At 38.6% G+C, this 16,337-nt stretch overlaps 1 protein-coding gene across 1 annotated transcript in view; it reads right to left on the reverse strand.

The window, feature by feature from the left end:
* The window catches only part of BRINP1 (BMP/retinoic acid inducible neural specific 1), a 187,736-nt gene that overhangs the window by 25,083 nt on the left and 146,316 nt on the right, over nt 1-16,337 (reverse strand). The window contains exon 7 of the mRNA XM_008065596.2: nt 12,753-12,975. Coding sequence (XP_008063787.1) covers nt 12,753-12,975 — 223 coding nt within the window. The remainder of the gene's footprint in view (nt 1-12,752; nt 12,976-16,337) is intronic.

Below are 16,337 nucleotides of genomic sequence, written 5' to 3' on the forward strand. Positions count from 1 at the left end.
ACCTGTAAATGGGGAGACTAATCCTCACCCCAGCTTGTCCATAGGTTATTCTGATCACACAAGTTAATCAGTATAAAAGTCTTTTGCAAACTTTAAGTAACTTATACGTAAGGTATTTGCTTTGGTAATAGTCTACTTTTTAAGGTTAGGAATATCCCTAAACCACATGGGGTAAATTTATTTCCTAATTATACCAGAAATGGAGCACCTTCCTGCTGTTCCTTTGGCAGTTGCTGGTTAGCAGTCATGCCACCTCTCAGCAGGGGCAGTACCTGCAGGAAGACAACGTCATTAGCATCTGCTTAAACAGAAGGTGTTAGAAACTCAACTCAAAGATTTGCTTAAGGATGAGGATCCTTATTGACAAGAAGGGAAATCTCATAAGAGCAGCCAGAAGATACATGAAAAAATGTTCAGCCTCACTACTCATCAAAGAAATGCAAATTAAAACCACACAAGATACCACCAAACTCCAGTCAGGATGGCCATCACCAATAACTCAAAAAACAACAGATGCCGGGGAGGATGTGGGGGAAAGGGAACACTTCTACACCATTGGTGGGAGTGTAAACTAATACAACCTCTGCGAAAAACAGTTTGGCAATTCCTGAAAGATCTAAAATTTGACCTTGCATACGACCCCACAATCCCCCTACTGGGAATATACCCAGAAAACTCAAATCACTCTGTGAAAAAGATACCTGCCCACGTATGTTTACAGCAGCATTGTTCACAATAGCAAAAGCCTGAAACCAACTGTGCTGCCCATCGAGAAAAGACTGGATAATAAAAATGTGGTTCATATACACGATGGAATATTATGCAGTCATAAAGAAGGACAAAATTATGAACTTCACAGCAACCTGGACGGACTTAGAGTCTATAATACTGAATGATCTTTCAGAGAAACAAAGAACTGAGTATCACATGTTCTCACTCATAAACAGACTTTGAACAATTATTGTAATACTATAAGAAAGAATTGGCAGTAGGGGAAACTGCTGGCAGAGGGGCGGGGAAGTGGGATTGGCAGCAATGGGAATCTGCCTGGGGAAGAGGGGGCACACCTCATCAAGAAGGGTACTTGCATAATGAATATTTGTATACTAACCCTGAATTGTATCCCACATCTTTAAAATAAAAAAATTAAAAGTTAAAAAAAAAGAAGGGAAATCACAACCTGTGGTATCATACCAAATAGTCTGGATCATTGACTCTTAATCTGGTGTGAATCACTCTTTTCTAAGACTGTGTTCTAAGGAGCCCAAACTCTTGAAAAACGTCAAGAAGAAAGGTTCTATTGCCACATAAGTTTAAAAAATATACAGACTTGACACCTCTCTTTAGTGTTTTTATTTTTGTTTTTACTTCAATATTTTATAAACTTATTTAATCACAGATGCCACTTCTTTTTTTCGCGCCTCTTCACAATATATAGAACTCACTTCAGGGAACTCACTTTTGCTTAGTGAATGAAGTAAGACCATATTTATGGCAGTGAAGTCTCCTAATTAAAGGCTAGTATGACCCCAGAATAGAAACAGCAGTATCACCCAGGACCTAGGACCCATCCCAGATCCACTGAATCAAAAATCTTAAGAATGGGGCACATCAATCTGTGTTCAAAAAGGCCACCAGGTGATTGTGAGCTAACTCCAGTTTGAGAAACACTTCTCTAATCCATAGATTAGTGGTAACACTCATGTCAACATAGGGAAGAAATATTGAATCCTTTTACACCAAGAGAGATTCCATTGATTCTCTAGCTCATCTTTCTAATGGCCACCAGAGAATACTTACTAAACCAAAGCAACCTTTCTGTTATTTTTCCCACTGGTTCCACATGACCTGAATGATAAAATAAAAGCTCCTCATTCAGGTATTCAATCCTGCCATAATTCCCCAGCATACAGGTTTAACATTATTCAATAACAATAAAAACAATTACACTGAGTGATAATATTTCATTGACCATTTATTATATGCTACTGTATCTTGGGTGTTCCTCACAACAACCCTGTGGAGGTTGTTTTACAGATGAGGACACTTAGGGCCAGAGGACACTGGCACACAGCTTACCAGGATATAACACTCGACTATCTGTTTCCAAAGCCCACGTGCTTAATCTTGATTTATATTCTCTCTCTGATTTCTGGCTTTGCATTTCTGGATGAAATTAATCTCACACTCAATTTCTCATAGGTATATGTTATTTTCTTGAATGGAAAAAAAGTTCTCTTCACCTCTTCACTGTGAGTCCAAAGCATAATCATCCCTCACCTCTCATCTCTAATGTTCCCTCTCTTCAGTTCATCAAGTGCTGTGTCATAATGTACCTGGCAGTTGACTTATCACTGAGGATACACTGGGTAGCAAGAAAAACAGGAATTCTGCCCTAACAGAATTTGGGGAGTCTTGGTGTAAACACAACATTGTAAATATGATAAATGTTAGAACAAAATGAAATGTGAAATGCATAAGGGCTTTTAATAGGATTGTGCAAATTGGTTGTGCATCAGGCCAAGTACTCTTTAGGAATCAGGGTTTAATCTGAAATTTAAAGAATGAATAGACTAATTTAGACAAAGAGGAATACAGATTCTCCAGTCTCCACAACAGGAATTCATTTCTCTTTCTTCTCATGCAACATTTATCTTTACTGCTATTGAAACTTGCTTTGCTGTCTATAAATACGGGAAGCACAGTAGAACCTATTTTATAGTGTTCTTATAAGGATTAAATGAGTTAATATATGTAAGGCATTTACAACTGTGTCTGGTTCATAATAAATGGTCAATATGTGTCAACTATATATTATCATTATTTTTTTCCTTACTGTATGACGTAAGCAAGTTGCTCCATAAAAAGTGTCAAGTTACAAGGAATAAGAGCTTCTATGTTGAGTGAGAAAATGTCTCATAATTGACCTCCATGTAAGAACTGCTAGAAAACTTACTCTCTCCCTTCCACTAAATAAACGTAGTGCACGATACTCATGGCACACTGAAGACTTTTGGTTGATTGGTTGCATTTCCACATGCTTCTGTTTCCACCAAGTAACAAGAACACTCACTATGAGTTCTGCTCATTTCAAAACTTGTTTACACCAGTTGTATTTGCTATTATTATGTCATGGAATTAAAAGTAAAAAAAAAAAAAAAATCGGTGAAGTATGACTTTCTTTTTTCTGAGAAAAAGGATTTGGATTTGGTGTGAAAATTCTATAAAGACCAGTTAATTGACAAAAACGGTCATAAATTTAAATAAAGGGCCTTTGATTTAAATGAAAGTCTAAAAACATTTAGGTATTTTTCTTAAGAATCTCAGCTGTTCTTCCACTTTGAATAAACCAAAGTTGCAAATATTATACAATTGGGTGTGTGGTTTACACAGGAATGCCAGTAGAATGTCAACTAGTATATGCTAAAACCCACAAAAAAGATGTTGGCCTTACTTCCAAAAGCTGGCCAAGAAATGTATATATGTTTTAAATTAAAATGAAATGGTTCATATATGCATAGCATATATACATTTTGAAATTGCCTACTTTAACTTAACTTTTTAGATTAAACAATTAACTATTAGTCTCCAATTTTTTTCTGATTGGGCACCTCTGCTTTTTACTATGTGCTATATCTGGCATCTATGTTCTACTATTGACTTTTCAAGGCTAGCTACTATTTTTGTCTCCATGATGCCAAGTAGGAAACCAAAGCTTGCATACCTTATTACCGTGCTAAGGTTACATCTATCGTAAATGGTAGTCACATACCTCAGCCTGTCAGACCCCAGATTCTGAAGTCTTAAGTTATCTTGCCTCTCTACTATGTGATTGCATTTTGTTAGGCTTATGCTTTATCTTTTATAACAGAAACATCTGCCTCTGGGAAGCAGAAACAGTGTCGTCATCAAATATCTAGTCTACTACTGCTGTGCTCTTGATTATATTAATATTATATCTGTGTATTTATTTACAGGTTATGAAGAGTTTTCACACATATCATAAATTGACTAGGAAATTGAATCCATGGGGTAGCTATTCTTATTATCTTAACCATATAGATAAGGAAACAGAGGGCCCAGGTAGGTTTAGAGACTTTTGGAGGTCACATATCTATAAATGGCAGAGCCTGGACTGTCAGTCTAATAAACCGAAACTGACTTGAATTCAATAAAATAAAAGAAGCCATATACCTCTGCCCCACTGTAGGAATCTACAGAGATTAAATCCAGAAGCAAGGAAGTATCGGTTTCAGAGAAGAATCAAAACCAATGTGAATATTGAGGGTCATCAGAATAGAGATAATGGTTATCCTGGTAGCCAGAATTGCTCTATAGACACCAATTCAACACTGTATGGAGCAGGAAATATGTTAAAAACTGACATGAGTGCAGAAGCTATGGCCCCAGCATCGGAGCCTAAGGTTGATGCCCCAGAAAGATTTTCATCTCGATGCATAATTATATTGTGCTTGACTAGAGCTTGGACTACTAGGTCAAGGCCATGTGAATTTGAGAAGTAAAAATAAATTAACGACTAAAAGTTATCAGAAAATGCAAATAATTCTACTGTTTGCCCTCAAATTAAGCTTCCATGGATCTGCTTTGCCTCGCAATGCTCTAATCTCTAAAAAATCAGGTGATAGCAGGACACAGGGAAGGAACATCAAGTCATACTACCATTAAGCACTACTCAATGCTAGAAATTTTAACCTCATTTAATTGAATTTAACAGCATTTCTTTTTCTCCTTTCTTTTCTTTTTTTCCAATAAAGACCACTTTCCAAAGTAATAAACTTAGCAAAAGATATTTCAGGAATTGGATTCAGGTCAATAGAAGACAATCTCCATTTAAAGTTTTTATTTTACCAAACTGCCTCAACTTTCATCTTAGGGGCTTGAATTTTAGCCATGCTGTTTAAATTATTTGAGTGACCTTGGACAAGTCACTTAACTTCCTTTATTTGTGAATGAGATCAGCAATCTAAATATATTCAATGTATATGGAAAATTCATGGATTATTTATATATGATAATAAGACTCAATTTTCAGAAGACTCTGTCAATATGATTTTGGGTTACATTCTGAGCAGAAAATAATCAAAGTGTCCGTTCATTGATGAAGGCTTTTTGAACAGCTACTGTGTGCCAGGTTTTATGCCAGAAAGTTGTAAAAATAAAGTTATGAAGAATATAGAAAAGGATGTATGTGTGGAGCTGATAGTCTCACAGGAGAGTAGGCATTAATAAATAGACTTAAAAAGGTACAACGATTAACTGAGATCTGTGATTCAATGGGGACGTTAGAACGCTAAGAAAACATTAAAAATAAAAAAATCCTGACACAGCGTTTCAATGCAGGGAGCATGTTTCTGGGGAAGAAATATTTGAGCTGAGATCTGAAGGGCAGGTTGAAGCTATTGCAGTGAAAGAAAAAGGGTGGCATATTCCAAGTAGAAGGAACAGCTTATGTGAAGTCTTTGAAACGGGGGATGAGGGCAGGGGTAATGCAGTTCAGCATTTAATGAAGTCAAAGAAAATTAGCAGAGTTGTCCTGTTGCTGAAAGATTCAAGAAAATGTGTGAAATACCGTCTAAGAGGTAGGCAGGGGCCAGACCATGATAGATCTGTATGTCACCTTAAGACTTTGCTCTTTCTTCTAAAAATTAGTAGTAGTCACTAAAAAGTTTTAAACAGGGATGTGACAAGATTGAATTTGCTTCTTAAGTAATAATTCTGACTGCCTCATGGAACATGGATTGAAAAGGAATCAGAATAGATCCTGGGTGACTTAGTTAAAAGGCCATTGCAATTTTAGGCGAAAGAAGATCTTAGTTTGAACTATGGGTTGCTCATTAAAATTGACTAATTAGCATCATATGAAAGCAATGCTGCTCAGAGATTCAATTACTGACCTTCTACCAATATTTTTGAATTGAGCTTTTTCTCTCTCATTCTCTGTGAATGTTATTTCTGCTAGACTTGGGAAGGACCTCCGAGATAATTGAGCCCTGTTGTTTTCAAATCATTTTAACAAAAAAGGAAAGAAAAAAAATCACCTTATGTTCCTGAATGAGTTTTAATTCAGAATTCTCATAGAGAAAATAGCTAAAGAGCTGTTCTAGGTAAAGGTGAGGTTTATGTGTTCATTACTCAATCCGTATCTCACCTCTGCTAGACATTATTTCTATACCTAGTGCTCTCTGATCAGCTATAGACTGATAATTGATTTAGTTCAGCCCACACAGGGTAGAACGGAACTTGAACTCAGGTCTCTTGCTCCACAAAAACGATACCTTTTCAGCACATCCTGAGGTTAGATAATGACGTTTTGAGGACAAAGCCACGATTGCTTGCATTTTTAAATGCCTTCCAGTGGCTTTCACAGGCCTGGAATACCAGGGAGTCAGTAAACGTTCATGAAATTGCACAGAAGTCAGCTGAATTCAGCGTTTCCCAAGATGATTTTGTTCTTCTTTTCTTTTATTCCTATTTTATTTTCCTTCTTTTCTCCCCTCTTTTTACCTTCTTCCTCTTCTCTCTCTTTTCTACCTCTCTCCCTCCCTTCTTATTCCCTTCCTTCTCCCTTTTGCAATGAAAGGGAATTTTTTCCTGTCATACAATGCAGTTTTCAGTCTTGGCAGGCCATCTAAGTGCTTAGAATCATCTTGCATCAGGGAGAGGTAAAATAGCAAACAGGAGGAGATTCTGCTGGGCTTGACTCTTGCTTCCTACCTGCTGTTTAATCTTCGGCTAGACATTTAACATGTCTATGCCTTCACTTTCTCATTCATAAAGTGTGACAAATTAGTGCTACCTCATAGGATTGTTCTGGTCTACAACCCCCAACCTTGATGAACTAACCTTGACCTCACCACTCATGCAAACCAGAGTGCCCCAACCACAGTACAGCTGCCTCTTTTTGCTGTTTTACCCTGCTTAGACAAGATGGGATCTTCCTGCTCTACACAAAAATCTTGAACACTAAATCCACAAGGAGAGTCAGCAAGATAATTCTAACCTGCTACTTATCTGCCATGTGACCTGAGATAAATTAATTACATCTCTGCTTCATCAGTTCCCTCATTTATAAAACAGATCCAATAGCACCTATGTCATAGAGAGAGCATGAAGATTCATTTATATATATATATGTATATATATATATATATATGCACACACATATATGCATATATATATGGCATCAACATCAATACTCAGTCTCACTGAGTAACTATTCAGTGATAAGAAATTTATATGCAAAATATCAGTGCTTGGGGAAAAAGAACAATAAGAAGAAAAATAGCTAATATGTATTGAGTGTTGTCCATGTGCCAATCACGTTCCAACCAATTTATGTGGATTAAAACATTTAATCCTGAAAACCACCTTATGACATAGTCACAATTATTATCCTATTTTACAAATGAGAAAACTAGTATTCAAAGCTGTTAGTAACTTTCCCTATAGTTCCAGTGTAAGCAGATGACAAAGCTTGGATTAGAACCCAGGCAGTCTTATTTTAGAATCTTTATACAAAACCAGCTCTATTACCTGTTATAATAACTGCTTAATGAGTAGTTGTTATCGTTTTGTGGTTGTTATTAATCTTACTTTTTCTGTATCTAAAATAATCACTCCTAGTTTCAAGTCTACTCCACTTTTCCTATTGTTTCTAATCTCCAAAAAGAGTCTAACAGCCACTAGCCACTACAAGAAACTGCACCTCCTGGTGTTCACACTTTTGAATCTGTACTAGACTTTTGGCCAACAGAATATAATGAAAATTATGCTCTCTGACTTCCAAGGCTAACTTGTTAAAAATCTTACAGCTTCCTTTTGGCCTCAGGATGCTGCCTCTCTGATCCCAGCTGCCACAATGCAAGAAGCCCAGTTCTCAAGGAGAAGCCCTGAGTAGACACTCTGGCTGACAGCCCCGTAGAGCTCCCCACTGACAGTCAGCATTGACTGCTAGCTCTGGGAGTAAGTCATTTAAGGAGGTCCATTCCATCAAGACCCCAGATGACACTAGTCCTAGCCAATCAGAAAGACCCTCAGTTGCACTAAGTCAATGTCCTGAATCATGAGAGATAATGAAATAGTGTTGTTTGAGCCACTAAGCTTTGAGATAAATTGTTTTACAGCAAGAGACAAACAAAATACAGTAAGTCCCCTACATACGAATCTTCAAGTTACAAACTTTAATTATGCACACAGTGCTTTTTATGTACTTTTTCTCTCTACCAGGTGTCAGTATTAAATACATATAGTGTTCTATAGCTGATTGTGTTAGTTGGGTACCTAGACTACTTTTGTTGAACTTACAACAAATTGGACTTATGAACATGCTCTCAGAACCAAACTCATTAGTCTGTTGGGGACTTCCTGTACCCCTTTGCCTTTCAGTCTAATATTAAATTTTTAGCAAGCCTTGAGGTCAAATTCTCATTAGCTATAGTTAACCTCTCACTAAATCTAAATTTTGACATTTATTTGAATTAAAAATAAACTAATTAACATTGCTTGAACTTGGGCATATTACTAACCATTCTGTGCCTCAGTTCCTTTATCTGTACAATAGGAGGAATAAGAGTACCTATTTAATAAGATTGTAGTGTAGAGGAAATTAGCTAATTCATATAAGATGCTTAAGAATAGTGGCTTGACTTTAGAATAATAAACGAAGTGACAGCTCCCTCTCTCCCTCCCTTTTAACTGATTCAGACACTTAACTAGGCTCTTTAAATTTTAAAATCTTAATCTCATACTTAACCTGAAGGCAAGTGCTATTATCGCATTTCACAAATGAGGTGCAAGTTCTTACACAGCCCCTGTGGCTGGTAAGTGATGGAGCTAAGATTTGGACCCAGTCCTTGAGCAACTAAAACTCCGTGCTCTTTCCCTCTTTTGTCTCCCACCCCGCCTCAACAATGCCACCCATTTGTGAGACAAGTAAACATCTCTGTGGCACCTGTCACAACAATGGCAACTGCTCAGTACGCCTATCTTCCACAGACTTTAGCAAGCAGACAAATTGAAGCCATGCAATCAGCTCATTTGCAAATACCAGCTCGCTCAGCTAGAGGTGGCTCAGGGTTCTCAGTGTTAGCACCTCTGTCTGACACTGCTCCATGGCAGAGAGATACCCTGTGGTGTGAGAAATGCTCATTAAAGCCTCATATTCAGATGTCAGGAAGCAGCCTACAGCCAGGCCAAGGAAGATCAGCTCTCCTGGGAAGGTTTCAGAGGAATCAGTCACCTAGCCTAGTGTCTGTATGCTCTCATGCTCCCAACCCCCAGTACTCAGTCTTTAATATTCTTCAATTAATATAACCGAGTGACTTGCCAATGGTGGAACTCCAGACATCCTCTCTGGGTAAAAATGTTATTATTGGGGCAGGTTTTCCCATTGCAGGAGGAAAGGTACCAGTGGTGGCAAGACATTTCTAGCTATGTACACCTGACAACTTGCTTACACAAAAAGAGCAGAGGCTTATTTGAGATGTGGACACCTGCACTCAAGAGAGTGAAGTGACTTGTCTGAGACCTCACGGTTCATTAATGGTAGGCACAAATCCAGACCTCCCGACTCTGCCCAGTGTTCTCTCGATTATCCCGTTTCATCTCTCTTTCCTCCTTTCTAATGTATATACAGATACTCTTCTAAAATCCTCTCGAGTCTTTCCTAAATTTAGCATACCTGAGTGATGCTCCATTCTCTGGAGATTCTACTCAACTTTAGTAAATGTGCCTGTTCAGTGTCATTGGAACTCCAGACCTTACACTTCATTCTCTGAGGTGACAACTACTGACAGATGCATCTGTTTGAAGTTTGGTAATGGTTAAATGTTGCCCTCCTCAATCAGATTTTCACCCAGTTTGGTTAAACCTTGGGATGTACAGTTTCCTCACCTAAAGATCTGATCAAAAGCTACCTCCTATGGTGTAATAGGATGAATTATGTCCCCCCACAGACTTATATGTTGAAATCCTAACCCCCAGTACTCAGAATGTGACTGTATTTAGAGATAGAACCCTTAAAGTGATACTTAAATTAAAATGAGATGTTAGAGTTCACGTCTTTATTATTATTATTTTAGTTGGAGTCTCACTCTGTCACCCAGACTGGAGTGCAGTGGCCGCTACTGGGCTCCAGTGTTCCTTCTGCCTCAGCCTTTCAAGTAGCTGGAACGACAGGTGCGCGCTACTACACCTGACTAATTTTTGATTTATTGTAGAGACGAGGTCTCACCAAGTTGCCCAGGCGGTTCTCGAACCCGCGGGCTCAGGCAACCCACTCACCTCAGCCTCCCAAAGCGCGGGATTACATGCTGAGCCACTGAGCCCAGCTAGAGTTCACTTCTAATTTAATATGACTAATGTCCTTTAAATAGAAGGAGATTAGGGCACAGGTGCGTACAGAGAGTAGACCATGTACAGACACTGGGAGAAAACAACCTTCTTTACAGCAAAGTGAGAGGTCTCAGAAGAAACCAACCCGGCTGACACCTTGATCTGACACTTCTGGTCTCCAGAATTGTGGGAGAATACATTTCTGCTTTTTAATTCACCCAGTCCATGGTACTTAGTTATGATAGCCCTTGTAAACTAATACATATGGGGAGTTTTTCCTGATTACCATCAGAACCACTCCCTACTCCTGCTCTAAAAGACATTTTTCACAGCACTGCTAACTATGTTCACATCTGAATCTCCCACCATGCCCAATGCAGGTTCCATGGCAAATGCTAATAGATCTCAATGGAAGCGACTTCAGAGACTCATTCATGGTGGCAGTTTGGACATTTTTCACACAGGACAAGAGAGCCATTTTGTAGTTGGACCCTTTTCTAGATCCTGGTTCAGTAGCATTGCAACAAGTAAGCATTGAACTGGCAGAAGAAATTCCATTTGATCCACAAAATAATGATCACAAACAGTGCAAAGCAGTGGTCTTCAATTTGGAGGGAGTAGGGGAAACAGAGATGAGCATAGATCAAGTGTGTAAGACGGTTTCATAAAGGGAAAAAGAGGAAGAAATATACTGACTGAGAAGGAGATTTTATATTAATGGGAACTTAGAATAGAAACTTTTTTATTTTTTATTTTAATACTTTTGGATATTGAAATAGTTTTTGGTTTGGGCTTTAAGAGTACCCACCACTCCCACCTGTGCACATATTGGCTGGTACAATCAGGAAAGACTTCCTGAAGGAGGCAGCATTAGCTCTGAGTTGAGAAAGATGAGTGGAAAAAATATATATGGATGGGATAGTTTGGCTGGAGAAACTGCTTTAGGAGATCTTAATAGTTTTTAAATCTTGAATGCCAGTAGAACAGAATAGTTAAGAGGATAGATACAATTTAGACTTGTAGATTTAGGTGATATCTTTTCTCTTTCTCTTATATCAGAATTGCGAAACTTGAGCACCACTGACGTTTGGGGCCAGATAATAATATGTTGTGAGAACTTCCCTGTGAAATAGCACACTCCCCATTATGATAATAAAAAAAGGTCTTCAGAGACTTCCAAATCTCTCCTGGGGGTAAAGTCACACTCAAGTGGGAACCACTAATTTATACTGAAATCTCCTGGAAGAGGGAGTCTGAATGAACTAGATTCAAATTCTGACTTCTTCCCTGTGTGTTACTGAGAGAGTAGTGAACCTTAATTCTGTGAAGCATGGACTGTTTATCTTGTCCATCCCTGTACAGTAAGTCCCCTACATGCAAACTTTCAAGTTACAAAGATTCAAAGGTGCAAGTATGCATTTGCATGTCTAATCATGTAGATTAGTTCATGTGTCTGGTGTACATTGTTACATATGTGTATCCTCTACAAATGGTTGTAATTTTGTGTATTTTACTGTACTACTGTACTTTTTAAGGTACTGTACTATAAGATTTTTAAAGTTTTGTTTATTTTGTGCGTGTTTGTTAAGCATTATTTGTGTGAAAAGTATTATAAATCTATTAGAGTACAGCACTACATAGCCAATTGTGTTAGTTGAGTATCTAGGCTAACTTTGTTGGATTTATGAACAAATTGAACTCACAAAAGTGCTCTCAGAATGGAACTCATTTGTATGTAGGAGACTTACTATATTCTCCGCCATCTATCAGAATTTCTGGAATCCAGGGCAGGGCTGGGAACAGGTAAGGCAAGTGAGGCGACCAGGTAAGGCAAGTGAGGCAACCAGGCACAGAAGGAGGCACTCACTCTCAGGTGAGGAACCTACAATTGATGACCCATGAGTAAGTGTACTAATGATAACTTATTGTTTCATTCTGCTCCAGGTCCTGGTCAAAGGTCCTCAATTAATAAATTTTGATGATTGATTAATTTGTTCACTCAGTTTCTTCACCATTAAGATGGAGATGCTAAAATTGGCTTTGCTGAATAATTTAAAAATTAAATAGAATTTTTAAATAATTTAAAAATTAAATTTTAAGCAACCTGAAAAATGCCACATAGCTATTACAGCTAGTGTTAGTTCTCCTCCTAAATCAGTTGGGTCAAACAGAAATAGAGGCTGAACATTGATGCATATTTGGCAAACCACATGAAATCCCATGTAGCCAGAGCCAGTAAGTGAGAAGGCAGAGAAGATCTAAAAGTTGTTCTGTACCACAGAAGGCCTTGATTGCCAGCCCCAGATGCACCGTCTTCGTTGCCTTTCCCTCTGTAGCAAGAGACTGTAAGCTAATGCCAGGTGGGTGCCTGCAGAGGTGGAAGCTGGGGTAACACCTACCTCTCTCTAGGCAGCTGGTGGTTGGGATTGTGGCGGCAGCGTACACTGAGGCCAAAGAGCTTGCGAGCAGTGCGTTGGATCTTTTGCCTCTGTGCTTCTGTGGCGCTCTGCAAGAGCTTGTAGCGGTTCTGCAGGTCCCAATCATTGCCCCAGTGCTGATGGATGCTCCCGATGGTCAGAAAGTGGTTGCTGGGGAGACGCTTCATAAACGACTTAAACTCATCTAACAAGAGACAGGCCAAGAGAGAAGAGCTAAGCATGACAGCCCCCATCTGAACATCTGAAGTTGCCTCAGATTACTTAGCCCCGCCTGCCAATAATCGGGCCTGAAAATATTTTTCCCCCCGAGGTCCTTAGAACATTGCACTAGGCTGCCCTGTGCCCCTACTAGACAGGACAAAGGCTCCTGTGCTTTCTCATGAAGTCAGTCTACATACTGCATCCTTGCCCAAGACAGGGCTCCCCAAACTTCTGTCATTGTAATGCCAACTTTGTCATAATATGCACATATCATTATATTTATTTACTTAACATGTTACTTGAACCAAATCGTCATTTTTTTACTTAAAAATTGAAAACAATATGTTTATTCAATTCTACGTTAGAAAATCACTATTGCTTGCTTTCAGTAGAATGGTAGCTGTAAAAATAAATATGATGAAAACAATGTTAATAAATCTTAGTCAAACACTGTTGCCTGCTAAATAATCAAACCTCCATGCTGCTCTCACTTTGAAATATAGGAAATTAGCAAGTGTTAGAGAGGTGTTAAAAGCACGCTAGCACCAAATTGAAACTTTCTCTTTGATGTAATCTGCAGGTTTGACAAAGAACTGAGATGGATCAACTTCCCCATTCCAAGATCCAGTGTTATTTGAAGTTGAATGTGTGCCCCATCTAACAGCATCTCACATTTTGGAAAACCCCAGCTTAAGTGATGGTGACAGATTCTTGGGTTTTCTGGGAGAAAGTTTCTGTCTCAGTTTATGATGTTGAGTTTCAGCATGTGCCACAATTTGACACAGGCTTAGAAATTCATCTAGTTCATCTTTTGTGTTCAATGTACAGGGAAATTGAAACCCAAAGTGGGAAAATGATTTTCTGAAGGTAACACAGATGATGAGGGCAAAATGACCTGAGCTGTTGTTTTCCAATATAATAATCCAATCTGTTTTAATTTCAGTCCCTGTCACCTAATCCTGCCAGCCAACTCCAACTTCTGGGAAAATTAAAGAATTAAGCGGTTGATCATTTTGCTGGGAAAAAGGCCAATGGTTGAAGAGATATATACACACACACACACATATATATATATATCTTCCCCAAACCCCAGAATTTATTTACTTAAAAATATGTATTTATTCTTACATAAACTGGTTAATTTTTATGCCTTTAAGTACTTCTGTCATGTTTTGTTTACTCTCTTCCACCTCAGCAATGTTTCCTTTTAAGGGCTTTTCTCATTGGGGAAGCAACAACAATAAAAAAGGCACATATCGTGAAATCGGGTGAATAGGGATGGTGGGGCACAAGGGTCATACTGTTTTGGGACAAAAACTGCTGAACACTCAGCGCAGTGTAGGCAGGTGCCCTTGTAAATCACCCATAATGAAATGGGCAAATGCGTTAAAAGAATCTCCAAAAAATTTCACTGAAGTCGAACACAGCCTCTCACAACCATGCTAGTTGGTACACTGATGGGTTCCTAGAACACTTAGAACACTTACCTAGTGAGGGCATCCTATACTACAAGGGGCCCATGCTCCAAAAGATAATTCTGTATTGGGGGGGGTTCCTCTCATACTCACACACACACACACACACACACACACACACACACACACACGTGTGTGTACACATGAGCTTGCACACACACACACACACACATATGTACATATATCATATATGTATATATATGCATAAAATATTAATTTATAACCTAATACTTCTATTTCACATGATAAAGCCTACAAAAAAAGTTTAGGTGTGTTATATATTCACTTTATTTTCAAAATGCATGCATAGCTCTTGATAGGAACCAGGCACAGTTCTAATCACCTAATATATTTAACTGAATTTTATAGCAAACCTATGAGGTGATAAAAGGTGATACAAAACAGGAGTCTCTGGCTTCTAGAAAACCTCAGGCACCTAGGCAGACATGCAAGATTTCAAATCACATCTTGACTACGAAACAGCTATGGGACCTATATCCTCTCAAGGCCTCAGTTTCCCCATGTGTCAAACAGGTTCAAAAGTATCTAATCCAAATGTTGAGAGTGACATAGTGTATATGCCTAAATAGATACTAATAAGCAGGAAGTACTCAATGGACAGTAGCATGAGGTTGACAGAATGATGAAGGATTCTGCACTAATTGATTCAGTGAGCTGGCTGAAGGCAGGCATCTGGCTCTGATGACCCTGTGCTGTTTTGGCCAGCCAGACTCTCCTCCCATGGAAGACATGTAGTTCTTCTTGCAAAGGGCGCTGTTGCACCAAAAGGGATTATGATTTTTCCTATGAACCTAAATTTGAGTCTGATGATAATATAAAATTTAAATGCTTTAACTTTCTTGGCTAAAAGTAGAAGAGTCTCTAGCCCCAGGAAGGAGGTGTAGACTGCCAATTGTGTAGAAGCTAGGTCTTGTTTGGCCACCAACACTCTGGAGCCAGCAAGGAATCACTGGCTTTTACTTTGGACTTATCATTAATCCTTCCAAATTATCTAGGTTGAGTCACTGAGGTTAAGGGCTGGAAATGAACAGAATAAAAACTCACATACACATGCTACAGATGCATGTATGAATGAGTATATTTGTCTTAATGGGATAAAACCATTTCAGATAGGTAAGTACAGGATATCTAGAGGGAATGTGTGCCTTACAGGGAGAAAGTGTGACATAACTCATTTCCTTGGCCTATTCAGCTCATTCGGCAGTATCTCAGCTTTCTGTGTTTCCTCACCCACCCACTCAAAGAAGTTTCTCTTTCTTGGTAATAAGGATTGTGTGCTGAAAAGCCCTACTTTGTGTGTACACAGCCTAAATTCTCTCTGCTTTTAGCATCAGTAGAATCTTTTTGCAAAAACCTTATATCAGATGCATCTTTTGTTTGGGGCCATATGATTTTCATAATACCTACATCATGAACTCTCTTTTATGGATTCCTAGGATTTTAAATGGACTAATAGGTATAGTTCATAAGGCATGCAAGACTCCATTTGAGTTGCATGACCCTATAGCAGCAGAATCCCTGGTGCGTTCTGAGCTCCCAGAGCTGACTTGGGGTTTGAAGTTCATGGAAAACTGTTATTTTCAAATGTTGCTGCAAAGAACTCTGTTTTTATCTGTTGTACACAGTAGCTCCAATGTAAGATTTCGTTTAATCAAAGGGTTTCGTGGCTAAAGATTTAAATAAATTCAAATATTAAAAAAATAAACATGTACTGTCATTTATCAACTGAGGGAACCTGAGGCCTGAGGGAGGGGAAATAGAATTAAGTTACAAAAGCTGCTGTGAGCACTGAATATGGAATCAGGAATTCCATGAACAATGCTGTTATGTACTAACTGTTCAATCCTGG

The sequence above is a fragment of the Carlito syrichta genome, unplaced genomic scaffold (assembly GCF_000164805.1).
Source record: "Carlito syrichta isolate Samal-C Ts95f unplaced genomic scaffold, Tarsius_syrichta-2.0.1 Scaffold308678, whole genome shotgun sequence".
NCBI classification, from domain to species: Eukaryota; Metazoa; Chordata; class Mammalia; order Primates; family Tarsiidae; genus Carlito; species Carlito syrichta.